Below are 25,785 nucleotides of genomic sequence, written 5' to 3'. Positions count from 1 at the left end.
TCTTCTTTTTTCTAATAAGCTAAAAATAAGCTTATTTGAATTATTCTTCAACAACAGATGAATATGTATTTGTGTTAAATTAAGAATACATCTGGTTTCTAAACTTTCTAAATGTAAGAATGGACTCACACACGGAAAGTACATCTACACTGCAAACAATAGAGCATTTCTTAAAGATTTGCTGATTTGGGACCAATGTGAAGGCTGCACAGCAAATTTCATAGAGCATACCGAGATTTATTCAGTTAAATCTAGTCATAAAATCTGTGTAAATGTGTCAAATTGTTCCACTTGATTCAAGAAAATATGACTCTTTTTATCTGGTTTCTAAATGTAAACGCTAGTGAATGTACATGCAAATCATGCCAACGAAGAATTCTGATAGCGTTCATGACAATATAGGTTTTCCTAAATGAAGTGAATCTTAGATACAATCACACTCTTTTTCAATAAAAGTTCATCCATATCATTTGCTTCACGCCTGTTGAAAATGAGTAAGCAACATAACTAACATGCCGACAGGGAAAGATGTTAGCTGCGTGGTGGCCAAGTGGTTAGAATGTGGACCCCCCAGTCAGACAACCTGTCAGGTTCAAGCAACCTAAAACATTCACAACACAATGAGAAAGAAAAAAGAAGACAACAAGATTGCTTTTACTTGCGAGGAGAACAGACAGAGATGTACTCAGTTTACAACCTCGACCCGTTCTGAGCGCATCTCCTGCCTCCTGCCTTTTTATTCTGTTGGGGAGTTCCTAGTTACACAGAGCACGTTGCAGCTCTCAGGGGAGGGGGAGCACTCAAGCTGCGTGTGTCAATACAATCTTTAAAGTAACTGAGTGGGTGTGTAAGAGTGTGTGTGTGTGTGTGTGTGTGTGTGTGTGTGTGTGTGTTCACATCAACAAACAATCAAGATTGTGTATCTGTTAACATGCAGCGGGATCAGAAACAGGAGGTTCAAGTTCAAGTTCAGGTGGACCGGATGATACAGCAACGGTGTGTCTGTGTGTTTAAGATGAAAGTACATCATAAATCCAACAGTTACACCAGAACATTCCAAGCATCTCTGTTGTTTAGCAGTTCCTGTTTCTTCTTCTTTATCTACACCAGGGGTCTCAAACTCAATTTACCTGGGGGCCGCTGGAGGCAGAGTCTGGGTGAGGCTGTAATAAAATAATGAAATAAAATGTATTTCTTACTGTTAAAATAATAATAATAATCATACGGCAGATATAGACGCCTGAAATTTTTTAAATTAAGAATAAGAAATTAAATCAACCAATCAGTAATAAATCAAATTAATCTATTACTGATTGGTTGATTTATTTTCTTATTCTCAATTCATTTTTCAAATTTATTTTTTTTTTAAGAATAAGAAAATAAATCAACCGATAATCAATAAATAAACCACAAGAAAGAAAAGAAAGCACGTGTAGTTGCTGACTAGAGAAAACTAATTATTTGTATTCACATTCCAATGTCTGTGTTAACAGTTCTTTATGAAAAGTGGAATATGGAGAAAGCGTAACTTCTCCAGGGATTACAGAAACAGGGAAGAAGGAATATGAATATGAAATATGAATGAAGAAAACCGGAAACACTAGAGGGGGATAGGAGGAGGGGGACAGGAAGCTCCATAGACATCCATTAAGCAATGTACTGTAAAGGTGTGTTGATGATCGAGATCACTACAGACAGACATAGGCTGGACCACAGATCACAGCACCTCCTTCATTTCTTAACAAAGATCGGCGGAGAAGCGGCGGAGTCAGCGGCTTCACGGCTTCTCCTCCGCCGAGCTGAGTCGAGGAATGAATGAATGAATGAGCGAGCGAGTGAAGGCGGGAAGGCGTTGAACCACTGAACTCTATAACTGGAATGGCCCCGATCGCTTGCTGCGCATTGGAGGCTTGAAGCCACCGGAAGTATAGAAGTCGCCATGTTGTTTCACCCAAAACAAGAAAGCCGCACAACTAAGAGGAGTTCGAGATGCCGTCTTGTGCTGCTATTAATTGCACAAATCGTGATACTCGTGAAAATCGCGAGAAGGGACTTACATTTCACAGGTAGGTAAATGCTTATGAATAATACAAATAGTTTAAAAAATAGATACTTTAAATCTGTAAGCATCTTTTCATCGAAGTACTTGTAAATGAACCCTTATTCTCCTTTAGATTTCCACACTGCAATGCTCAACTTCTAAAGCAATGGCTAGTAAATATGCGGAGAGACAGGTGGATTCCTGCAGCCAGATCGCAACTCTGTTCAAGTCATTTCACCGAGGAGAACTTCGACAGGACCGGCCAGACTGTTAGACTAGGACAAAATGCAGTTCCAACAATATTTGACTTTACTGATCATCTTCAAAAGCAGGGGTCTCAAACTCAGTTTACCCGGGGGCCACTGGAGGTAGTCTGGGTGAGGCTGGGCCTCAGCAAGTATTGGGAGTAAGGCTCACGATAACGATAATATCTATAACGATATCGCGTATGCTGCAGGAAACACGTTCAGCATGTTAGCTCACTTAAAGCGGCATCATTCGGCAGTGAACGTTACAGCTACAAGAAAGAATACCTTAGTTAGCTTAGTGCTAACACCGATAACGTCGGCATATAAACAACCTCTAGCAAACAAATCTGACCGGGCCAAAGCAGTAACACGTGGTATTGGAGTTTGTATAGCCACGAGATTACGACCACGTTCAGTTGTTGAGAGCGCTGGCTTTAAGGACAGTCATGGAACAAATGATTAGACCACCCTCGTTTCTCCAGTTTCATTTTCATTTTAATGCCTGATACAACTACAGGTACCTTTGTTTGGACAAATATAACAATAACAACAAAAAATAGCTCATAACCGTTCGATTTTTTGGCAGTACAATGCTATAGCTATTCATGTTAGCAATTTGGTTATTATCAAGAAAAGCATGGAAGTTGCTGGATATCAGCTCTTAAATTAAACTCTTATGAGTTATATTTGTTATCATCATATTTGTCCAAACAAATGTACCTTTAGTTGTACCAGACATTACAATGGATCAATAAACTGAGGAAACAAGGCTGGTCTAATCATTTTTTCCATGACTGTACATGATTACAGTTCTTGTACCTCGCTACAAAATACCATCACGTCCTCACTTTAGCCAGAAAGTTATACCAGCACTTTATGAAAAAGCTAATTAATTGTCCATAGGTATGAATGAGAGTGTGAATGGTTGTCTGTCTAAATGTGCCCTGCCATTGGCTGGCGACCAGTCCAGGGTGTACCCCGCCTGTCGCCCCAAGTCAGCTGGGATGGGCTCCAGCATGCCCCAGCTACCCTATTGAGGATAAGCGGTATAGAAAATGGATGGATGGACAGATGGTTGGACTTCACGTGCAACAGACAGATTTAACTAACTGTCCATTACATTTCACTAAGTCTAATTGGTCGCTTTTATTTATTTTAAAAAATGTGTTTGCATTTTTTTAAATAAAAGCACTTTAAGACATTTTTTATGCCTTTTTTTGTGCCGAAAATGACCCACTTCAAGAAACTGAACCGAACCAAAATGACATATTAGTGTACCGTTCCACCCCTAGTATTTACTTACCTGTTACATGATGTGCTGTCATTTCGTGTGTGTGCGTTAGCACCACGATTGTAGGCAGTGTTCTGTTTCGTGACCCCCATTTCGCCATGTGACTCTTAGTTCCGTGGTAGGTTATGCTTTCACCCTGTGAGCATCATTGGCTTAACTTAGAGCTTGCGGGCCGCATTTACAGTAGTCTTTCCTGTCAAGTCACGGGCCGCAAAATCTGACTTGGCGGGCCGCAAACGGCCTGCGGGCCGCGAGTTTGAGACCACTGGTCTAGGAGTTTGTCGTTGGCAGAAAATGCACCGCCGCTGGATTCACCAAACGTGGAGTTCCTCGAGCCACGCTTTGCCATGCCCAGTTGCGAGTATTTCTCAGATGTTTGCTTACTGTTGTACAGTGTTGTTTACAGCCACGTCGAGAAGCTAATTGCTGATGGTGTAACCATTAGCTTCACAACAGATATGTGTTAATTCCACCACAGGAGATATGTGACGTTACACATATCGGTATCGTTTGATATCGTAATCGAAAATTGAAGGTTGGACAATATTGGCATATCGGATGTTGGCAAAAAAAAAAGCTAGTTATTTTTCTTCATAATGTAGCGTTATTCTCGTAAGACGTTTTCTGGTTGGATTATTACTTTTTTCTCTTAAAATTATGACTTTATTCTCGGAAAATTGTTTTTGTTTTTTTTGTTTTTCATTTTCCAACAATTTCAACTTTTTTTCATGTAAAGTTTTCCAAAAATGACAACTTTGTTTTGTTTATTTTTCATAATATTACAACTTAAAATGATGTTATTTTTCTTCATAATGTAATAACGTTATTCCCGTACAACTTTTACTGTTGGATTAGAACTTTTTTCTATGAATATTATGACCTCATTCTTGGAAAATTACAGCCGATTTTTCCATTTTGTTTGTTCTCATAATATCACGACTTTAAAAAAATGTTTTTAATATTCAAATTAAAGCGACCAAAAGTATGTTATTTTTCCTTTTAATATTAGGATGTTATTGTCATAAAATATTGGCTTTTTCGTGTTAGTTCGCAACTTCTTATTAGAATATTTTGGCTTTATTCTTGTAGAATGACTGCAGATTTTTTCATTTTTGCTGTTTTGTAGTATTCTTGTTATAGTCAATTTTTTAGAATGTGCCATGGGCCCGAAATGGACCCCGGGGCGCACCTTGGACACCCCAGCAATACGCTTTGCACCGGGAGAAGACTTGCTTGTATATTGCATTTGTACGTTCATGCTTTTGGAGTTGTATTTTGTGAAATAAACGTTTTTTTGGTCAAGTGCATGCAAGTGGCCCAATCATTTTCTCCACAAATAGCCAGTATAGTTTTTAAAAGTAAAAATTCTGAAGACGTACCTGGAATGATGTGATTCATGAATGACAACATTACGCTATGTTTGTCATCCAGAAAGTGTAACATGCCCCCAGCGCCGATGCGGTGTTCTTAACGGTGACAAACGCTACAAAAAATGCAGCAGTGAGTATTGCTGACAGCTTTAATGACAATAGCGCATAAACAGGAAGAAGCAGACGACGTGGTTGGCATCTCAGCGAGCCCATCCGTCTTAGAGGCACGTGGCCGTTTCCTTGGAGGGGCACATTTGGCCGAAGCAGATCTCCTTGAAGCCGGTCGCCTTGGTCATCCCGCTGGCTGTATGGTGAGGAAAGAGCATCAGAAACTCAAGTGAATTGCTGCGGGTCCTTGAACGCATCACTCACCGTTCATCAGGTTGTAGAGGAGGCAGTAGTCGTTGGGGCTGCTGGCGGTGGTGTTGACTGAGGAGCTGCTAGACGCCTGCCAGGGAAGGACACAAGGATGGAGGGTTTTCATGTACGTCCACAAGGTAGCCAAAACATTAGGAACAGCATCTACAGCCCTCATCAGAGATGACATTGTGCTAGTGTACCTAATCATTTGAATGTTAGACTAAAAGACACACACACCTTTACTTTGCAGAACTTTGGGGAGGACGGTGGGCTGAACTGGAAGGTGATTTGGTTGGTTTTGTTGGTGTTGGGCGACGTGTGCGTCATCTGGAGGACGGAGGGCGAGTACTTCACAAACTAAACAACACAACAACACAACTTGTCACACAACAACTTTCTTGCACTCCCTTGGAGCACATTGTCACGTATCACTAACTGTAACTAAATGTGTTTATTATTTTGTATTTTTAATCTTGCAGACAGAAATACATTTGCATACTGTGATCAACTTTGTATTTTTTAAGTATTGTTATACTTTGAATGTTGATGAACTGTTTATATTTATTACTATTTCTGTATAGTTACATTTTTGGTATTATAATTATTTACAGAGTGCACAGAATGATATAATTTTCTACACAGGGTAAATTTAGTTGCTGAAACACATGTTACACCTTAAGATTGTGACCTTTAGTTGCAATATTCTAAATAATTCCATTGCAGGGCTTAAGTAAGTAGAAGTGGGTTTTTTTGTTTCAAAAAAAGGTAGGAATAAAGGACCAAATAGTGTCAACTGGGCTTTGACAATATATACTGAATTTAACAAGTACGTATTAAATATCCATATTCCCCATGCATTATTTTTTTCAACATATTTTTCATATTTTGCACAAATTGGCATCTTTGACATATTTTTTTTGGTCCACATGAATTACAAAATGGAATCATTTATGAAGTTGTCCATGATGACATTATTATTCTCAGCGCTGAACGGCAGCAGGAAGGTGAAGGCGGCGAGCAGAGTTGGGTTCATGGTGGCTTTTGGTTGCAGAGTCAGTGCCAGGGCGAGGGCGGGACGTGCTTCTGGGCTTTATGGAGCAAATTTATTCAAGCCCCGCCTCCCAAGGGATCACTGCACTTTCACCACGAAATGCAGCGAGACGGATGGAGGCGTCAGCGTCACATTGCCTCTTCTCGTCCATGCTGCCTCGATAGCACAAGTGTGAACAACTTCCTGGAAGATAGTGGTGTGGTTTTATTTGATTGGTCCTCCGTGACGTGCTCTGTATGAGTATGAAATCAGCAAATCGGTCACGCACACCGCCATTACTTTGTACATACATGGTGTTTTCCCCCTTCCTGATTTATTTATTTGCACATTTCAGAATATCAAACTAATTGAAGTGTTAGTCAATGGCATCACAACTGAACACAAACTGCAGTTTTTAAATGAAACTTATTCAGGGAGAAAAAAATCCAAACCTACATGGGCCCTGTGTGAAAGAGTGATGTGCCTCCCCTGTTAAAACATAACTCAGATTAATTGAGATCTATCAGTATGGAAAATGTTATAAAGCCATCTCTGAAGCTTTGGGACTCCAGCCAACCACAGTGAGAGCCATTATTCACACACAGTGAAAACAAAAAACAATGGTGAACATATCCAGGAGTCGCCGGCCAACACCGAGAGTGCAGCGACGACTCATCTGAGAGGTCACAAAACACACAACAACAACATCCAAAGAACTGCAGGCCTCACTTGCCTCAGTTAAGGTCAGTGTTCATGACTCCACCATAAGAAAGACACTGGGCAAAAATGGCCTGCATGGCAGAGTTCCAAGACCAACACCATTTCTGAACTAAAACAACATTAAGGCTTGTCGTAATTTTGCCAGAAAACATCTTGATGATCCCCAAGACCTTTGGGGAAATGCTCTGTGGTCTGACCAGACAAAAGTTGAACTTTTTGGAAGGTGTGTGTCCCATTACATCTGGCGTGAAAGTAAAGCCGCATTTCAGAAAAACATCATAGCAGCAGTTAAATATGGTGGTGGTAGTGTGAGGGTCTTCAGGACCTGAAAGACTTGCTGTGATAAATGGAAGCATGAATTCTGCTGAAGGAGAATGTCTGACCATCTGTTGGTGACCTCAGGCTGAAAGCAACTTGGGTTCTGCAGCAGGACAATGATCCAAAACACACCAGCAAGTCCACCTCTGAATGGATGGACACTTTGGAGCGGCCTAGTCCAAGTCCTGACCTGAATCCTATTGAGATGCTGTGGCATGACCTTAAAAAGGCGCTTCATGCTGGAAAGGCCTCCAATGTGGCTGAATGACAACAATTCTGCAAAATTCCTCCCCAGCGCTGTAAGAGACTCATTGCAAGTTATCACAAACACTTGATTGCAGTTGTTGCTGTGTGTGTGTCCGTTCTTCATTTTATAAAGTTTTGTTTTTGCAGTGTACCTGTAGGTGGGACACACACCGCTCAGACTAGATAGGACAGCTCTAGTCTAGTTCATGCTCAACGACTAGGTGGGACACACACCGCTCAAACTAGATAGGACAGCTCTAGTCTAGTTCATGCTCAACGACTAGGTGGGACACACACCAGTCAGACTAGATAGGACAGCTCTAGTCTAGTTCATGCTCAAAGACTAGGTGGGACACACACCACTCAGACTAGATAGGACAGCTCTAGTCTAGTTCATGCTCAACGACTAGGTGGGACACACACTACTCAGACTAGATAGGACAGCTCTAGTCTAGTTCATGCTCAACGACTAGGTGGGACACACACTACTCAGACTAGATAGGACAGCTCTAGTCTAGTTCATGCTCAACGACTAGGTGGGACACACACCGGTCAGACTAGATAGGACAGCTCTAGTCTAGTTCATGCTCAACGACTAGGTGGGACACACACCGCTCAGACTAGATAGGACAGCTCTAGTCTAGTTCATGCTCAACGACTAGGTGGGACACACACCAGTCAGACAGCTGTAGTCTGAGAGCATGGTACAAGATCCAATCTATTTCTCCTCTAAAGGAGGAGGCGGGTCCAGAATGGTTGCTTGGTCCTTTCGTGGTGTCAAAAGATGAAAGTTAGGATACGATGGAGAGGGGCCTCTTCCCAGAATGTGTACATTTTTGTCCTCACAAGAGTGCTCTGTCTCTTTAAGATGCAGGTAGACTGCAGAGTCTTGAGCGGATCTATCTTGGAGAGTGTGTTCAAGTGTAAACGTTGCCTCACAGTTTCCACTGCATGCTGGGTTGGAATAGTTTAGTGTCTGCTTTTCTTGACAAGTCCATTGAGTTTTGGACGTGATGTGTTTTGCCCACCAGGGCTGTTTGTTGGCCCAATACTTAGCAATATTGTAAGTTAGAGTTAATGCTGCTGACAGTGGGTCTGAGGGGTGCTCTATCATTTTCCTTTTGTACCCACTGGTTGGGTTTTTAGTCTCCTGCTGGCAGGATTGTGACGTCATGATGCCAACACATGGCAGTATGATGGCTGATTCTGTGTCTGGTGAACCATTTGTGTGGATTTGGCCACATGTTTAGGGTCATTATCTTGCTGAAAGACCCAGTGACGACCATCTTCAGCTCTGGGCAGAGGCCACCAGATTTTCTTTCAGGCCTTTGGAAGAGAAACAGGCCCACAGCATCACCGATCCTTCCCCATACTTCAGGGGGCATGAGGTGCTTTTCTGCACTCTTTTGCGTTCGCTTGTGTTTGCTGCCAAAAAGCTATCTTGGTCTCTGGACCGAACGGAAAAGGTTTTTCCATGCATGCCTCCCAAACACCTGATGGTTGTTTGGTCTGTCTCAAAGAAACAGAGGCTCTGCTCTGTAGAAAATTTATTTAGTCTGGGTTTTTTTATTTTCTAAAAATACTTAAATACAATTTTCTGTTTGGTCCTATTTTTTAGAAAATATGATTTGAAGCTAAACAAATTAACCAGGGGTGCCAATGATTATGCAGGGAGCTGTAAGTGTAAACAGAATTTTAGGAACCGCTCACCTGGAGACTCTGCAACAATTCACTTTATTGTTCATTGAACAGGGACATGAGCACATTCTTAAAGACATGCATTACACCAGATCCAACTGCATGCAGCTTCTTTCCTTCTCAAGTCCCTGGGCAGGTCATCCAATCAATATGCAACAAAATCAATAGAATACACTCAAAAAATCCATCCATATACTCCATAGCTTATTTCAACCCAAACAAAGAACAAAAACAACCCAAAAAGCCAGAACATTAACAAATTCCAAAAGTCAATCGTGTACTTCAGCGGTGAAACATTTCAATTGTACGTTATTTACAGTGCTCAAAGTATTTCTGCTATTTTGGGTTCTTTGTCATTAAATACAAGCATCATTGAACACTTGGGACCTAAAATGCTGATTTTTCAATCACACTTTTCTGACATTTACATGTAGACTATCAAACTCAAAGTCCAATGCCATGGATGTCACTCAGATGATTTCTCCCCTGGAAATAAAGAGGAAGGGAAAACATGGTCATTATTTCCACATTACGTTAAAATGCAGCATGATAACTTCATGAAAAAACACTTACAAGTGATTGGTCCAATGGTTAGTGGCTTTAGTGGAGAAGACTTGAAGACATGACGTCGGGCTCTGCCGGAGCAGGACTACATGTGGAACAACATAACATTCCAACTAGGTTCTTCAACAACAACACAACTGTAACTAACTGTATGCGACTCACCGGAATGCAAGAAGAAGTCATGCTGTCACACAGGCTGAGGCTGCAGTGGAGGTAAACATCTCCAGATTCTCCAACAAGGATGAACGAGGTAATGAAACGAGCCTTGAGGGATGAGCCGCTCATAACCACAGACACTCGCTGGCGGTCGGTGGGACATCTAAGAAAAACAGCATTTATCAGTGTTTTGCATTTTGTTTCCGTATTCACCCATGCTAAGCAAAGACGTACTTGTTTTGGATGAGAAGGTTTCGTTCAAGATGGTCAGGGTCTGATGAGTGAGAAGCGAAGCATTCCTCCAAAACAACCGCCAAGCTGGGATCTTTCTTGTCCACAGAGACCTCCACGTATAATGGTGAACCCACTGGAAGGACCACCGCGCCTGCCGCATAAGGCTCTGCATAGTCTGATTTCTTGAACAGGACCATGGAGATTTTCAGTTTGGCACCCGAGCCAACAAAGACACCTTCCATCCTGCCAGTAAAAGACACGAGTTCTCCTCTCATTATTATGTGGCTGCATGCGAAGCGCATCTTATTCTGCCTCATACGTGTTATTATGGACCAATGCGCTAACATTCTGTGTAAATGTAAGCCTTATACTTGCCTGCCTGGTGGGTCCTCATTCACAGCTCCGGATTGGCTTGATGGATCATCAGGGACCTGGTTGTGACCAACCTCTTTGCTGGGCCTTCACACAAAAATTCCACAGAACTCCTTTCAGTATCAAAACAGTCAACATATACAAATGCCGTGTTAAATAAACACTTTAGTAGTAAATACACAATACAGCAACCTGTCAGATACAACCCCAGGCCATTCATCAAGTTTCTAGTTTACTAGAATCATTCCAAACCATAGCTAATTGTGTCAATGTCCTATTTATTCATGACAACTCACGGCAGGTTCAGTCTGATGGGTGCCTTCAGTCTTGTGGGTGTGTCCAGGGGATACGCGCATGAGAAAGGAAGAACCAGGGGCAGAAAGAAGGAAGTACAGCTGTCTGGATAGATGAATAAGGCGTTGGAGTAGATGACATGTGTGCTGTTGATCTGAAAAACAGATTTCATCCACATGATTCCAAGGTGTAGGTCTTCAAAATAAATGTCTACGTGCGTGTGCTGCTTTTTACCGTCAGTGTGTTTCCACAGGCACCCGTCTGAGCGTCAGCGTCGTACCACACGACACCATGTTTGTCCCTGGTCCAGGAACACTTGCCGTCTGCCAGGTTGCCAGTCAGAGCACTATAACCAGTGGGTCTTATGCTAGCTAAATCCACACCCACTTGGATTTTGTCAGAGCCACAATTAAGGTTACTGAGTGATGGATCCAACTTGGGACTGCAAGAGGTGGTCTTTCTGTCACACAGGCTGAGGCTGCAGTGGAGGTAAACATCTTGGTGTTTTCCCTGAAGAAGGAAGAGCAGGGCGGAGAAACGAGCCTGGTGGGATACGCCGCTCTCAACCACTAACACTTGCTGGCGGTTAGTGGGGCTTCTAATAAAAAAGTTGATCATCAGTATTCTGCATCTGGTCTCCATATTCACCCCAACTAAGCAAAGACGTACTTGTTTTGGATGAGGTGATGTTGGCCAGGACTCTTTGTGTCTGATGAGTGAGAAGCGAAGCAGTCCTCCAAAACAACCGCCAAGCGGGGATCTCTCACAGAGACCCCCACATATAACGCTGAGCCCACCGGAAGGACCACCGTACCTGCTGCGTAAGTCTTTGCATCGAAGGAGTTCTTGAAGGAGTTCTTGAACAGGACCATGGAGGTTCCCAGTTTGGCACCCGAGCCAACAAAGACATTGTCCACCCTGTCAGTAAAAGACACACATACTCATAAAGCAAGTTCATTTTATTACGGCTCATACTAATTATTATGGGCCTGCTTGTGGAGCAATGCTCTAACGTTCTGAGGAAATGTAACGCTGTTACTGGCCTGCGTGGTGGCACCCCCTCTGCAGCTCCGGATTGGCTTGGTGGCTCATCGGGGACCTGGGGCTGGACAACCTCTTCATTGGTCCTTCACACAGAAATGCAAAAATGGATGTGGGGGCCACTTTGCTGTGTACATTTATTGGACTGTACGCTATATACAAGCTTCGTGTTAGGAACGGGCTGCCCCTGGGCCACACTTTGGACACGGTGCACAGTAAGAGTGAACAGGGTGATGATTATTTTATTTTTAGTAAAGCTGCTCTGTTACTAATGTGCAGCCTTCTCATCTCTGCTGAACAATGGCAGCACGCTGCTTTCATTGTAGAAATAACATTTCAAAACAAAATGTAAAAAATATACACAAATATCAAAGTGGGCCCTGCATCCCTGCTTTACATAATTCACATTGAGGTCAAGTGTTGGGACATTACCAGGGCTTTTCTCCGGCCCGCACACGCCCCCACGCATGCGCCCACACAGAAAAATATGGTAAAACTGTCGATCCGTAAGGTGGTTTGACTGTACCGTTCCATCCCTAATTACACCATACTGACATAACATGGCTGAAACCTGTATCATTTCATCTCCATTCATTCATGACAACTCACACCACGGTCGGTCTGATGACCACATTCAGTCTGGCGTCTGTCTTCAGGGGATACTCGCATGAGAAAGGAAGACTCGCTGGCAGAACGGAAGAACTGTTTGCTGGGTAGATGAATAAAGTGTTGGAGTAGGTGACATGTGTGCCGTTGGTCTGAAAAACAAATGAAAACATTTCATTCAAATATACGCTTGTCTTTGCAGCCCTCTGCACATTTTAAACTTAACAAGAAAACAACAAACATGAAAAATAGCATTTTTACAAAGTCCAAAAAATGAGAAAAAAGTTGCAATTTTCTACTTTTTTAGTGAGAAACAGAATTTCTGGAAAATTAGGTTGTGGAAAAAGTTATGTTGCAAAATCAAAACATTATGGGAGTAGTCATGAGTACGAGAAGAACATAAATATTTAGGAAATAAAAAAACAGCAGCAGAAATGGAAAAACAGTTTACAAAATCAAAATATTTTTGCAAGAGTTTACAAAATAAACTTTAAAAAAATATGAATGACAAGACAAGAAACATGTATTAATTGGAAAATTAGGTTATGGAAAAAGTGTACAAAAATAAAGTCAAAATATCATAAAGTCATAATTCCGAGCATTTTACAAGAATAATCTCATAATATTGCTAACAAATCAAATGACATTTGTGTAGCATTGCCCTACAAAAATACTTTGAAACAAGACAATGAATAAATTTATAATTTTTGGAAAATTAGGTTGCGATAAGTTAAGGTCAAAATATTATGGGAATAAAGTGAGAGCTGCAATATTAATGTTACCTTCAGTGTGTTTCTACAGGCACCTTCCTGAGTGCCAACTTCGTACCACACCACACCATCTTTCTCCCTGGCCTGGGAACACGTGCTGTCAATCAGGTTGCCATTGAGTGGGTCACGACCAATTAGTCTCATGCCAGCTGAATCCACGCCCACTTGGATTTTGTCAGCGCCACAATCGAGGAGACTGATGAGTGGATGATCCAATTCTAACTGTTCTGTGTGTAATATGCCAACATATGGAAATACATGACAGTCACCTTCACTAATATGACATTGCTGCATCATGACATTGATCATACTGTAACCTTTACATCTGCTAGCATGGCTGTTCTTATCAGGTGACTAACATTCTGACACCACATGGGTCCACATTCAATATTCTCTATCATTCTGCTGTACAGTTGGTTGTAAAAAATGGAACATACCTGCACAGTAGGCCCAATAGCACCCGCTTGTCTTGACCAGTTTGTACACGTAGTAGGTGGAAACTGTTGTGGAGCACAGCTTGACATGGATGCTGTATCTGTTGTTAGGTTTGCACTTTCCATCATAGCAATAACACACGTCCCGAATCACAATTTCACCCAGCTGTGTGGGATGAGGTTCTACCATCGTCACTGGTCCACCGGTTCCACACTTATAGAGTTCTACTCCACATGTCTCAGGAATATGTGCACTCTTGTCCTCCAGGAACAGACGATACCAGCCCTTCCACTCAACTCTCTTGTCACATCTCTCCTTGCTTGGTTCGGCACTAAATTGTGTGGAACGCCAGTCGTCCCTCAGGTCAGTGTAGCTGTCACAAGGGTCGGCACAGGTCGTCTTCCCACCACGTTCGATGCAGTCCATGCCTGCTGGACATGTGGTGCCTCCACACGGGAACTGGACGGCTGGTGAAGAACAGACATGATATGTAACTGCATGCAGCTTGTAGTTTGCATTTCTTTTTTATTCATCAAATTCAAGACTTTGATGGTTTTGCAGATTACTACACGTTTAGCCAACACCGCTTGCGTTAGCCTGTTTTGTGGTTTACATCAAAATGTTGCCTCGGTGGGCGTACATTTTCCAGTCAGCGCCCACCTGTGATGTCATCGGCGGTTGTCTCTGTAGTTCTTTGCTAACTAACAGCTACGCCACAAGTATTTCTAGTTACAATTATTTGGCCAGTGTGAGTAGCAACATTGGCGCCACCTTGAAAAGGTAGTCAGCGGGTGTAAATAAGAGTGTTGCCAGTTGGTATATAACAGTGTGGATAGTGTTCCATTTCAATAACTGCTGGTGTACGCATCCAGCATGAAAGGACGTATTGATCATGACACCTGAAATCCTTGCGGCGATCAGCACGAGGAGAAAGAACGCCCCTCCAGGCGTCCCCATCGTGGCGCACATGCAGCGTTCTACTGAAAGACACGACATCATCAGACACGCATTTTGAAAGATTTGCAGTAAAGTTTGGCGTTACCTCGACCAGGAAGGAGTCCAGGAGTTGGTGAGAATGTTTGTCGTCAAGAGGGAGTGTTGATAGGCTGAGGCTTGATCATAGCACACAATAACTTATCATAACACTTCAATGCTCCGTCAATAAAAGAACGCTGCAACACAAATACTCTTTAGAGTGGGGGTGTCCAAAGTGCGGCCCGTAGCTGTTTTATTGGCTCGCAGCTCAACTAAAAATATAAAATGAAAATGGAAAAATCAGCAGTATTTTATAGGAAAGTAAAAAAATTAAGTCACGGGAAAAAGGCTTTTACAATTTTGTAATGTTGGAAAAAAGTTGTATTCCAACAAGAACTTTTTTTTTTACAAGAATAAAGTCAAATCATGTAATTTTAGTAACTGAAATATGAAAGAAAACGTGTTATTTTTAAAAAGTGTATTATTATGAGAACAAATAGAATTGCCATTTTTGTCAAAATAGGTTGAGGAAAAAGTTCTATTAGGCTTTTTGACCTCATCCCAAACATCATCACACGACCACTCTAACTATCCTTTCATTCTTCAGGATGTGGCCCCCGGTGGAAAAGCTTCGGACCCCCCTGCTTTAGAGGCATTCTGTCAAGCTTACTCCGACCCAGGAGGGATGAATCCACTCGACGCCTGCAGCTTAAATGTCACACGTTATTACATCCAATCATTCTCATCGCCAACCATGTCCTTCACATTGAAAGTGACCAAACCATAATGGCGTCACACACTGACAGCTCAGTGAAGAAATGTGACGTGAAAAGCTGTATGGATATGGAGGATTGAAAGTGCCAAAATTAAATAAATAAATATATCATTAAATAATTAATTAAATATGTCATTAATTAATTAAAATGTATTTAATTCCAATTTTAATTAATTAATGACATATTTCATTAATTAATGACATATTTAATTAATTATCTAATGATGTATGTATTTATTTAATTTTGGCACTTTTAATCCGGTGTAGTGGCTCATGAATTTATTTTATCTGTCAACCTCGCCCATCAAATTCGGTGGGCGGGGCTAACGCGAATCTTGTCTTATCCCCTGCTTTGGTCTGCCGTGAAACCGAAAGTAGAAACATGGCGGCTGTGTTGATGGAGGATCTCCGTGAACTTTCTACAGAGTTGGTGAGAGATGTCTTAGACCTTGCAGAGTACGTGGAAGCAGGACCTGCTGACCCCGAGCATGTAGCGTGTAAAGCAGAGGAACTTATTGAAGTTGTTGGAGTTATTTCCGCACTTTCTGACCAAGATGTTGACCGTAGAGTGACTGCAAATTTAGAAGAAGTACTTCGCCGCTTTTCTGGTACCAGGGTGCAACAGGAGCACACACAGGGACCAGGGCGTTTGGCATTTGACATACCGAGGGCCGCTCTGGAACATCACGTTCATTGTGGATTACCAGCCTGTCAAATTGCAGCGATGCTCGGAGTGTCAAAGAGAACCATCAGGAGGCGCATGCAACAATACGGTTTAAGGTTTTTACATTAAATTCATGAGTTTTCAGTTTATGAATTGCCAGTCTCATCCACTCCGAAACGATATTACATTTAGTGAATCACTCGATGTTAATGTTTTTTGTTTGTACAGAAAGACAGACCTGTATTCAGCTGTGAATGATGAGGAGTTGGACCGTATTGTCAGTGAAGTCCACAGAAGACATCCAAACACCGGCTACAAGCTACATGCGTGTTCCAAGTGAGTACAATATGGGCAATATTTAACGATATACAGTACAACATCACTACCTCTCGTGTGATATTGCTTTTATACTAAAGTTCAACCACAGCTTTTAGCAGTGCTGAGTAAGGAAATGTTAATAGAGGGTGATGAAATAAATTATGTTAAGCTATATAGCTCCGCGGAAAAAAAAACGGTTCCCTTAGTCTGTTGCCAGGCAACGCAGCACACACCCTAGGCAATCACAGTGGTACTTTGTTGTTCCAGTACTGGTCAAGTATATTGAACAAGTGTTTCTAATGAAGTTGGCATTGAGTTTATGGTTATTTATTTTATTTTCCTCCCCTCAGTCTCAAGACTGCAAGAGTCTTTACGCAGAGTTGATGCAGAGGGAGTCTACATGAGGCGTCTAAGACTGCGTGTATTAAGATGACGGCAGTATTCTGTTCCTGGCCCAAACTGTTTATGGCATATAGATGGCAATCATAAGCTCATCAGGTCAGTGATACTAGCAGATAAATAATTCCTCTTTCTATAGATGTCATTAGAATTGTTTTACAATAAAGTTGTACCTTTTTGTCTTCACAATTGCCTGACAGATGGAGATTTGTTGTCCATGGTGGGGTGGATGGATTCAGTCGTTTAGTCGTCTACCTGACTGTGGCTGGCAATAACAGAGCTAGTACGGTCTTACAGAGCTTTATCGCTGCTGTTGAGCAGTACGGGCTGCCATCAAGGGTACGGTCTGATAAAGGGGGCGAGAATGCAGATGTAGCAGAATTCATGATCGGGAGCAGAGGTACAGACAGGAATTCGCACATCACAGGCAGAAGTGTCCACAATCAACGGTAAATAAATATGTTTGGCAACTAGGCTCACACAAGCAGCATACCAGTTGAATGTACTTCTTTCGCATATGTCACACAAATGATCACCTTGTCATTTTTTTTCCTAAACACAGAATAGAAAGGATGTGGAGAGATGTGTATGAACATGCCCTGGACCTCTTCTATCAGATCTTCACTTCATTGGAAGATCAGGGAACACTGAATCCAGACAATGAAGTCCATCTTTTTGCACTGCACTGGAGCTTCCTTCCACTAATCCAGCAAAGCCTCGACTCTTTCAGGGATGCTTGGAACTTTCATGGTCTTAGACCTGAAAGGAATCAGTCACCACAGCAACTCTGGAGAAGATACAGAGAGCAAGGCCCTGTGGAGGATCCTACTGAGGTTAAAGATCAGCTTTTAACACTTTTTAAATGTCTGTTCCTCCAAAGGAATTATTGGAGAAAATATTTTACTTCAGAGGTTAAAGCTTTCAAAGATCAACCTCTGAGCTGTAGTTTCTATTGTGTATATTCTGCATAACTACTAATTTAAGACTTTTTGGTCACCAAGTTGATGAGAAATTAAATGTTGCCTATTCAGTTTTATGAAAAAATTGTGTAATGATGTGTAAGACTAGTTTCAAGTACAAGATTGATCATGCTTGTCCTCCATTCAGGTTTATGAAGACTATGGGATCGACTGGAACGGACCTCAGTCTTCATGGAGGCAGTGTCAGTCCCCGAGGTTCAGCTGGCCCGTGAGCTCTCGCTGGAAGAGGTGGCCATTTTGCCAGCTCCAGGAGCTTCTGTAACTGATGCACTTAGATCATATGTAGAGACTGTGCAAGTTTTATCAAGAATCATAGCAGACTGATGTCCAACCTATGCTTTTATTTAGCATCTTACAACAAGCAAGCATAAACTGAAAAAGTTTGCTTTCCTTAAAAAAAGGGGTATAAAAAGCTGTTTTACTTTGAAGCTCTACCATAATCATTGTTAAGATCTTGTAAATGCACTTTATGCATAGCTCCACTCCTTTTCTTCCTGTCTCATTATTGGCCACAGAATGAATAACATGAATGCTGTTCTGTTAACACTGAAAGCTGAACGTGCAGAACTGTTTGGTTTTAGTAAGTGGAAAAAATATTATGAATTTATCAACTACTGCACAGTATGTTTCATGTTTTCAATTGACCTGACCTACTGAACAGTGCATTCAATGACATCTGTCTGAAAACTTCAACAAGTCCTAATCCAGTCTGTGCACTACTTATGGCAGAGACAAGTGCTTCCTTGAAGTCCATGTAGGCTTTGAAATGAGCTGGCAGCTTTAGTGTTTCAAAGCATGTGGCGGACGTAGGAAGGGTTCCCCCAGAGATCACTTTCAGTTCAGGAGGAATCTTCTCCCAGCCAACCCAGAATGTCAGCAGCTGGGCCAATGTACCTGATGAAGCTAAAAGTCATAAAATGGATTCAAGACAACATTTAGTTAAACTTTAATTGATCATATCTATCCATGAGACATGGAAGCATTTGTAAAGAGAGCAATACATTTTTCAAATAAGGTGTTAATACCCGTTTCAATGAACATCCTTAGAAAGCCAGTGAAGCGGCACGTGGACTCAATGTCAAAGTTTTCATCATCACTGTCCTCAGCTGGCCATGTGATTTTTTTCTAGGAGCATCTTTAAAAACACATTGTAATTATTTTAAAGTGAGAACTTTTTTGGTGAAGGAATATGCAGATCACATTCTTGGTAAATGGAAAAATAACCAGCTTAGTCATTGAAAACACATGTAAATTCATTAAGTAAAGTTACAAATGTAACTAAATTGACATACCTGGGGTGTGAACTGCATTTCAGCCATTTTAGGGAAAAGAAGTGAGACAACATCTGGCCTAGATGTCAGCAGGGGCCATACCATCACATCTTTCAGTCCCTTTCTCAGCTGTTTAATTTGGCGCATGGTCCTCCCAATGACCTAGGAGACAGGCCCGGCCCATATTACAGACAAAATCCTCAACCCAACTTTTACAAAAGTTGGCACAGTAGGTTCATAAAAGCATAATGAAGTGTTTTATAAAATCCATTCAAACTAGTACAGAATATGTCAATCCTTAATAAAGGTATTAACACATTTTCGAATAATGTATTCCATTTTATACATTTGTGCAACTGATGTCTTTAGTGCTCAAATGCCGTGGTGAACACTTGACTGTATCGCCTTTTTAAAGTATATTATTAAAAGGTAAATTCATAAAACCAGATGTGTTACATTTTGTTTTGTATAATCATTTTCCTACTGTGTCAACATTTACGAATTTTTTTTTTTTTTTTTTTTTTTTTTAATATGACACTGTTCTATCAGCACTTGCAGGAGTGAGAAATATTGAGGTAGTTAAAATGTATATGAATTAAATGCTGGTTTTCAAGAACTTTAACATGACAATGGGCAAAAACTAAAGATTATTTTAAATGTTTTCCATCTCTGCCAGTGTTGACATAACATAACAAGCCAGGGTTCACAACACTTTCCATAATTTCAACAACTACAGCAATGAATTTTGTCACTTAACCAGCAGGAACTCACTGCATGCAGTAGAAGTTTGTTATGTAGCCATCATCGATTTGTTTTGTTGACTGCCGGGAGATCCCAAGACAGGGAAAGATCTGAAACTGTGTGCTTCTGTTCTGGCGTAAGTTCTTCATGTTCAAGCTAAAATAAAAGACCATACAAGTTATTACATTTGCCCAAACAATTTTGCAAGGCAAAGTTTATGATACATACCAGTTTTATGATACTCCTGATGTGCAGATCAGGACAGTCTTCTGTAACAACAGTCGCTGTTTCAGGGTCCCCATTGAACAGTACATGAACTACAGCAGGACTTAATCCTGTGACACGGGGGCAGGAAACTGTGGGCCAATATCCTTCCGGTAACCCGGAAGAGGTCGCTTTCAATAAGCACCTCTGATGCTGCTGGAACAAGATGGTCAGGTTCACCCTCAAAAAGCAGTGTTCGGCCCATTCCTCCTGTAAAGTACCAAGAGAGCAGGGGATAAAGTCACAACAATTAACAACTGATATACATTTCAAAATTGCATCAGCTTAACATTCAAAATAGTAAGAGACTTACCAAGATCTAGACTGAATCCAAACTGCAGTTTGGATATTATTGTTGTCATAAAGTACCGCATCACTCCCTCTCCGACAGCAACATCACCTGAAACAAAAAACTAACACAGTGGAAACACAGTGGCTGACTAATGCAGTTAACTGGATAGGGTAACATAACTTTGGGTGTAATTCTAGAATAGCATCCTTAATATTTACTATTCCAGATAACAGAATATTGTGCTTTTCATAAGTGGTCATCAAATTATATATTTTTTTGGATCCCATTCTCCCATGTAACAATTCCATATAAGATACTTGAGTTGTATAAACTTTACTGATAGATTTATATTACCTACCAAGAAGAGTACAGTGAAGTGGACATGCCCATTCTTGCGGCTGTTTATAGAATGAGAGAAGTTCCCGTTCCCTGTCCTCTTCAGAGTCCCTTACATCCATTTTCATTCTCAATGGTTTTCCAGATGCATGTTTCTACAGCAGATTCTCTTTGAAAACTTTGGCAGCTTGAGCTGGTTCTTTAATAAGTTTCCATTCTAGACAACAATAATAAAGTTATCTATTCCAGAGAGACATGTGAGTTGGCATGTCACCTGCAGATACAGATATCCTCTCAGTCTACAGAAAAGGAGGAAAGTTCTGACAAACATCAGACCGAACATCTTCAGAATCTGTTACAAAGCTGAGCTGACATAAAAACAGCAAAACAACATTCTGAAGAAAAACTAAACATTTTAACAAAATATATAACCCAGTTGAGTGTTAGTGTGTAATTGTATTCTCTTATCTAATTATATCTTGCAGGTGTCATTTTTCTATTGACTGAGTTTAAGTTACACACCATCTTACAGCAACCCTATTGTGATGCCACAAACCATTGTCTGTTTCTTTGTGATCCAAGTCCTCGTCAATCACTGTTGGTACAACTGCACTCTCAGCTGATGTTCCAGGCCTCACTGGAACACTGTCACTGACTGGGGCTGTCTATCATTTTCTTCACTTCGGCCTCCCTCTTGTTCTCTCTCTGATTCCTACATCGGTGTCCTTGAAGTTAACAAAATTTAAATTAAGATCATATTTTATTATTTGTGTGCAAAACACTCGAAGAGAGACATTTTCCAAAATAAAAATTCAAATGCTACCCTTGCATTTCTTTAAGAATTACATACCCATTGCAACTCAATCTGTGCAGCTTCATCTCTGAAAAGAGAACTTCCTCTTGACAGGTGATGCAGGGGATGACTGGACCAGATGCAGTTTGTGAGCTCTCCTAACAACAACAAATTGTGTTTAACTAATGATTAAAAGTCACCAGTGAGCTTTGTTTTGATTATGTATAAAACTGTCTCTGTAAATCGATGTACACAATCTGTGGGTAGATCCTGTTGAAGTGGACGTATGTAGATTGTAGCCTGTCCAATCATCGTCGATGGATCTTTCAGATAGGCAATGGTGTATCCAGTGCTGGGACACGGAAGCAACACAAGATTTCGACTACGAGTAGATCCTGCAATTTTTAGAAATTCTAAGCCTCCCCCTTCTTTGAGCTTCGGAAACACTTCCATCAGTTTATTTGTTATAACCATGGGATCGTTGTCACTCCCTGTAAAAAAAAAGAAAAAAGAAGAAGAAGAAAAAAAAAAAAGACATAACTCATATTGACTCACCTCAAGCCCGTGACAACTATTATTCACACTATGAAAATAATTTTAACGAGCCACAGACAGTACAAACTATTTTTTTTGCTTTTGGTTTTGGCAAATTCCTAATTTCATACTGACCTGAAAATGTCACTTTTTGCTCTCAGAGTCCAGAAGTGAGGAGGTCTGCTTTAAGCAGTACGCTTGGAACTTTATCCGCCTTGTGGTCAGCCAAACAACAAAAAGTGTGTGTGTGTGTGTGTAGCTTCTTCGACGCACTTGGACTTGTGCTGGTCGTCTCATCATATTCCTTCTGGCTCCACCGTTATACGGCGCGAAGAGCCTTGCTACCTCGGCTGCAACACAGAAAAATGTCACAGCTCACTGGTCACCAATCAGCCTCAACGTCTATCTTGGCATGTTACTGCCAGCTAACACTATTTACCGATTAGCGAACTAGTTTTATGCTCCCGCCATTTAGCTACATTGAACATGTACACAGTAATGAGCCTACCGCAAATACACTTTCGATCCAACTCCAAATTGTTCTAAATTAACCTCTACCTGTGTCCTGAGTCATTGATTAGTAGCACACCTGGCTAACATTCAATTATTTAGCTTACCTTGGACAGGTGTAACGTGACGTGATGGAGCAGCAGGTATTTGCTGTGACTGAGCCGCCGGAGCCGGAGGAGTTCTGCTCAGAGCTTCTTCAATCAAATTCGCTGCTTCTCTCAGCAGCTCTGGGCAGGTTTTTGACATTTTGTCCTGCGCCTCACGCGATGTATCATCATTGGGGCTAGAGGACCGAGTTGTCAATAAAGTTTTGTTTGATAGAGTATCCAAACCAACGTAGAGGTGAATAGCGCCACCCATTGTATCAGAATGTGTTCACAAGCGCTGCATCAATCCATTATCTGGAATCGATTTGCCTTGACTTAATGTGCAGGCTAACCAATCAGGTGTTAGGATCTGCCCACCGACTTTGATGGGCGAGGTTGACAGATAAAATAAATTCATGAGCCACTGTACCGGATTAAAAGTGCCAAAATTAAATAAATAAATACATCATTAAATAATTAATTAAATATGTCATTAATTAATTAAAATGTATTTAATTCCAATTTTAATTAATTAATGACATATTTCTCTGTCTCATATTTCTATGTCATTAATTAATTAAAATGTATTTAATTCCAATTTTAATTAATTAATGACATATTTCATTAATTAATGACATATTTCATTAATTATCTAATGATGTATTTATTTATTTAATTTTGGCACTTTCAATCCTCCATATATGGAGGACCACATGGGGCCGAATGACATCATTAAAAGTGTCGTTAATCAAATCAATAAATTGAGCTTTCAATAATTCATTCAATGTGTCATTAATTCACTATTTGTGTCATTTATTTAATAGACCGAAACAAGCGGACTCAGGCATAGATGACGTCACCCTAACGCCAATCATTGGGCTTGATTGGAGTTAGCCCCGCCCACAGAATTTGATGGGTGGTTGCCACAGAATAATTCATCAAGTACGTGTAATCATTAAATAGTGAAATAATTCAATCATTACATAAATAAATAGCCAAATAAATATATTGTTTTACATTAAATTAATTATTGAATGATTTATTTATTGATTTAATTGATTAATGACACATTTATTTTATTCATTTTGTGCCATTTGGTCCTCCATATAGCTGAATGCACCTACTTATTGCTGTGATGACTTTTTAAATGTCATGCTTGTCCTTTTCAATGCAATAACCTTAAAGCTTGATGAACAGGAAAACTGAAAAACTTTTTAAGGACTCGGGAGTTCTTATGGAGCTAAAAGCGTTCATATCTGATTTAGAAGTGTCATAGAAGTGTAAAAAGAGGAATGAATACTGCTGTGGTCGTCGATACGATGAACTATAAGATCCACTTCGTTAAAATGATCAAACGTCAATGTCACCCATACCATTCCTTCCCTATAAAAATATATTGTCCAGCCATTTCAACAAATACTTAGTAAAAAATTGCCTTTTTGCTTTTTCAACGGTATACCTTGTAGGCAATATTCATCAGGTCTTACCGGTCGGTCCTCAGGTCTTCGTTGCTCCTCCGCTGCTTCCTCCGGCGTCCACCTGCCTTCCACTCTTATCGCAGCCTGCAAGAAGACCTTCTTTTCATTCAGACGTGACATAAACGTCATTTATCGTCACGATTAAAACACCAGTCAGTCACCTGCATCACTCCTATACACTTAAAGTCACGTAAAGCCTTGATAGATACACCCGTCACCCGCATCGATCCTGTAAAGCCACAAAATAGTGACGGGCGTCTCGATGACCGCTGTCATATTTAGTCCATTGAAGTAGTTCACCTGCTGCCTTGAAATTGAAATTTCGCCCAATTTAAGTGATGTATTTGTTTTGACTAGCAAAAGTAACATTATTCAATAAAATACCGCAGCAGGACTCGAACATCTGTCTCACGTGCCTCAATATGCGGCGTTATTTTCACACAATTAGTTTGCATTGTCACGCGCTACGGTGACACTTGTCGCCTGTTTTAGTTTTGTGCTGTTTTTCATTATGTGTACAGTATGAGATTGCTGACTTCTCTGTTCACTTGCTCAGACTGTGACACCTCCTGAGCTGGGCGGAGCTACCCAATTCTTGCAGCTGTGTTCAATCAGCAACCCTTTTTAGTCTCCTCACCTGCAGCCAGCCAGTGCTGGATTATTCTCAATGGTTGTGCTTCCAGACCATGTGCTTTTCTCCTGCTACCACTTACCTTATCCTCCTGTTGCAATTTCATCTGGCTACTCCCAACCAGCTCTGCCGTCCTGCTGCACCAGACCTCCGTCCAGCTCATGTGGTAGTTCCAGTACCTTTTTGTTCATTGCTGTCCGTGTTTTTGCCCACGGTGCCCTCCTTAGTTTTTGCACCGTCGCCCTGAGTTCCTGTTTTTGTCTCCTCTGTTTGCACATTAAATATATACTGCTAAAAAAAATTAGAGGAACACTTCGAAAACATATCAGATCTAAACTGGGGGGGAAATGATCTTGAATATGTTTCCTGATAATAAGTGGGTGATGTATTAGTAACAAAATGATGCCACATCATTTGATAGAAATGAAAATGATCACCCTATAGAGGGGGAAATCAAAGACACCCCAAAAATGAAAGTGAGAAAATGATGCAGCACACTGGTCCATTTTGCTAAAATGTCATTGAAGCAACTCCAAATGATTCTCAGTAGTTTGTGTGGCCCCCACGTGCTTGTACGCATGCCTGACAACGTCGGGGCATGCTCCTAATGAGACTACGGATGGTGTGCTGATATTTCCTACGTCAGTTTTTACCCGCATGTCCATACGGAATGATGGTGTGACATGACATTTATTCCCTCGGATGACTAAAATGTCCACTGAATTATGTTAATGTTTCTTTGTGTTACTCACGTTAGGATTTGGAGGAAGCCATGCTGCAGCTGCAACAGCAACTATGATGACCAGAAGAGTAACAGGCAAGTAGCACGGGCGCATATGGAATAAACTAAAGGTAGATATGATTTGAACCTTGTAATAATTACAATTGCAATGTTTTACAGGCTGAGACACCCACTGTCAAGACAAAGCGCACCCACTGAATAA

The 25,785-nt window shown here is 41.0% G+C and overlaps 2 protein-coding genes and 1 long non-coding RNA gene across 8 annotated transcripts; 2 read left to right on the top strand and 1 right to left on the bottom strand.

Annotated features, from left to right (window-relative positions):
• Window positions 1-1,627: 1,627 nt before the first annotated feature.
• Window positions 1,628-6,785, top strand: LOC129187774 (uncharacterized). The gene is made up of 4 exons (XR_008572464.1): window positions 1,628-2,066; window positions 2,175-5,261; window positions 5,333-5,447; window positions 5,561-6,785. It is a non-coding gene; the product is annotated as an uncharacterized LOC129187774 (long non-coding RNA).
• A 2,560-nt stretch (window positions 6,786-9,345) lies between these two features.
• On the bottom strand, window positions 9,346-24,306 carry LOC129187761 (pancreatic secretory granule membrane major glycoprotein GP2-like). 4 transcript variants are annotated; one of them, XM_054787435.1, is made up of 15 exons: window positions 24,220-24,306; window positions 14,837-14,906; window positions 14,694-14,771; window positions 13,797-14,261; window positions 13,372-13,586; window positions 12,593-12,741; window positions 11,986-12,069; window positions 11,612-11,860; window positions 11,177-11,540; window positions 10,945-11,096; window positions 10,652-10,735; window positions 10,277-10,519; window positions 10,049-10,205; window positions 9,896-9,971; window positions 9,346-9,808 (listed from the first exon to the last, which is right to left on the bottom strand). In XM_054787435.1, exons 3-15 carry the CDS (start codon window positions 14,761-14,763, stop codon window positions 9,789-9,791), a joined length of 2,328 nt encoding a protein of 775 aa, XP_054643410.1. In that variant the 5' UTR covers window positions 14,764-14,771; window positions 14,837-14,906; window positions 24,220-24,306; the 3' UTR covers window positions 9,346-9,788. The 4 variants fall into 4 exon arrangements, with proteins under 4 accessions (XP_054643410.1, XP_054643409.1, XP_054643412.1 ...); XM_054787434.1 differs by having other exon boundaries at window positions 14,694-14,774; window positions 24,220-24,294; XM_054787437.1 differs by lacking the exon at window positions 24,220-24,306 and adding an exon at window positions 15,440-15,536 and having other exon boundaries at window positions 14,694-14,774.
• On the top strand, window positions 15,787-19,576 carry LOC129187769 (uncharacterized). Of its 3 annotated transcripts, XR_008572463.1 has the most exons (6): window positions 15,787-16,324; window positions 16,437-16,544; window positions 16,877-17,024; window positions 17,126-17,374; window positions 17,488-17,758; window positions 18,033-19,576. XR_008572463.1 is itself a non-coding variant. In XM_054787452.1 (4 exons), exons 1-4 carry the CDS (start codon window positions 15,927-15,929, stop codon window positions 18,165-18,167), a joined length of 912 nt encoding a protein of 303 aa, XP_054643427.1. In that variant the 5' UTR covers window positions 15,787-15,926; the 3' UTR covers window positions 18,168-19,576. The 3 variants fall into 3 exon arrangements, 1 of the variants encoding a protein (XP_054643427.1); XR_008572462.1 differs by having other exon boundaries at window positions 15,787-16,544; XM_054787452.1 differs by lacking the exons at window positions 16,877-17,024; window positions 17,126-17,374.
• Window positions 24,307-25,785: the final 1,479 nt, after the last annotated feature.

This window comes from Dunckerocampus dactyliophorus, chromosome 9, assembly GCF_027744805.1.
Source record: "Dunckerocampus dactyliophorus isolate RoL2022-P2 chromosome 9, RoL_Ddac_1.1, whole genome shotgun sequence".
NCBI classification, from domain to species: domain Eukaryota; kingdom Metazoa; phylum Chordata; class Actinopteri; order Syngnathiformes; family Syngnathidae; genus Dunckerocampus; species Dunckerocampus dactyliophorus.
This window is presented reverse-complemented; position numbering and strand designations above follow the sequence as displayed.